At 37.1% G+C, this 1,475-nt stretch overlaps 1 protein-coding gene across 1 annotated transcript; it reads left to right on the top strand.

The window, feature by feature from the left end:
• The first annotated feature begins 492 nt into the window (after window positions 1-492).
• Window positions 493-1,107, top strand: LOC114736066 (uncharacterized). Its single transcript, XM_028923846.1, has one exon. It carries the CDS (start codon window positions 493-495, stop codon window positions 1,105-1,107), a length of 615 nt encoding a protein of 204 aa, XP_028779679.1.
• The last annotated feature ends 368 nt before the right edge of the window (window positions 1,108-1,475 follow it).

The following is a 1,475-nucleotide window of genomic DNA, read 5'->3' as shown; positions in this document are numbered from 1 at the left end:
TTCTTCATCACTATGCGTCCCACATTTCCTATTCGTTTTCTTCCGTTGCAAAATTATCTCCATCAAACCAGCCAGAGCAAACTAGAGATGGAAATAATTTATTTACGGTTTCTTACCTCATGAACTCACGTGGGATGTCTGCCAAAGTTGCTAGTGAAGTATCGAAAAGGGTTGAACTGAAAGACTCAGATAAACCCGAGTCCGTACTTGATCTTCTCAGAAGCTTTGAATTCTCAAATGCTCAGATATCCAAAATTGTGACATGCTTGCCCCGGGTGCTTGTGGCAAATGTTGAGCACAATCTTTTGCCCAGGCTAAGGTTTATTCAGTCTATAGGTTTTTCACCTTATGAAATCCCAGAACTCTTCTGCTATAACCCGGCATTACTAATGTATAGCTTGGATAAACGCATAATTCCCCGTTATGAGGCCCTTAAAAGTGTACTTATTGATGATTGGAAAGTAAGGAGAAGTTTTAAAAGCTCGAGGTAGAATGCCTCAATCTTCTAACATTAAGGTTTTGAGAGATGAAGGAGTGCCTCAGTCTTCTGTCTTTACCCTATTATCTAGATATGCAGATGTGGCATTTATAAATCAGTCAGTTTTTGCTGAATATATCAAATTTGTCAAGGAAATAGGAATCAAACCTTTCAAGCCTGCATCTGTTGAAGCACTTGTTATTGTAACAAAGTTGAGTAAATCAACCTGGGAGTTGAAGCTGGATATCTTTGAGAGATTCGGCTGGCCCAGGGATGTCGCTCTCTTGGCATTCAATAAGGTTCCAAATATCATGGCTTTGTCAGAGAAAAAAATCACAAACTCAATGAAATTTTATATAGAGGAAGTGGGTTTGCAATTGGAAGACATAGTTGGGCGCCCGAATATTCTTAGATATAGCTTGAAGAAGAGGATTGTTCCTAGATGTTCAGTAGTAAAAATTTTGAAGCTGAAGGGTTTCATTAAGGATGACGTGTCCATTCCTCGTTTGATTACCACCAGCGAGAAAATTTTTATGGAAAATTATGTGATTAAATTTCAGGAAAGTGTTCCTCAGCTACAGAAACTCTATGTAGGTGAATTGGGGCCTTTACCTGAAGTTTTGGCGTAGGCAGTTTCCTGGAGGTAATGACTTGTAGTTTTTGGTTTCCTGATTTATTATGGTCATTAAGCCGTTCTGCTTCAATTCTTACTCTGCTTGATTTCTTTCAGCGTTATGAGTTCCCAATTTGAACTTCTAATTTATAAGATACTTCTTTCTGTTTTGTAACTCATCTTAAGGTTATGAATCATGTTCTTTTTATCATAGTTCTTGATTCTTGAACAGGTCTTGTCATATGACATATAGTTATCAATTTTACTGGCATAGTGGTTGGTCCTATGTTAATTATGCGAAAAAGAGTAATATAAGCGTAAATTTGATGGTGAAGGTCTTTATGAGGAAACAAAAACTTAAATTTTGATGTGATATTAACCTAT

This window comes from Neltuma alba, unplaced genomic scaffold (assembly GCF_004799145.2).
Source record: "Neltuma alba isolate B1F8T4 unplaced genomic scaffold, ASM479914v2 tig00013292_pilon, whole genome shotgun sequence".
Lineage (NCBI taxonomy): Eukaryota > Viridiplantae > Streptophyta > Magnoliopsida > Fabales > Fabaceae > Neltuma > Neltuma alba.
Note: the sequence above shows the minus strand (reverse complement) of the source record. Positions and strands in the feature narration are given on the sequence as shown.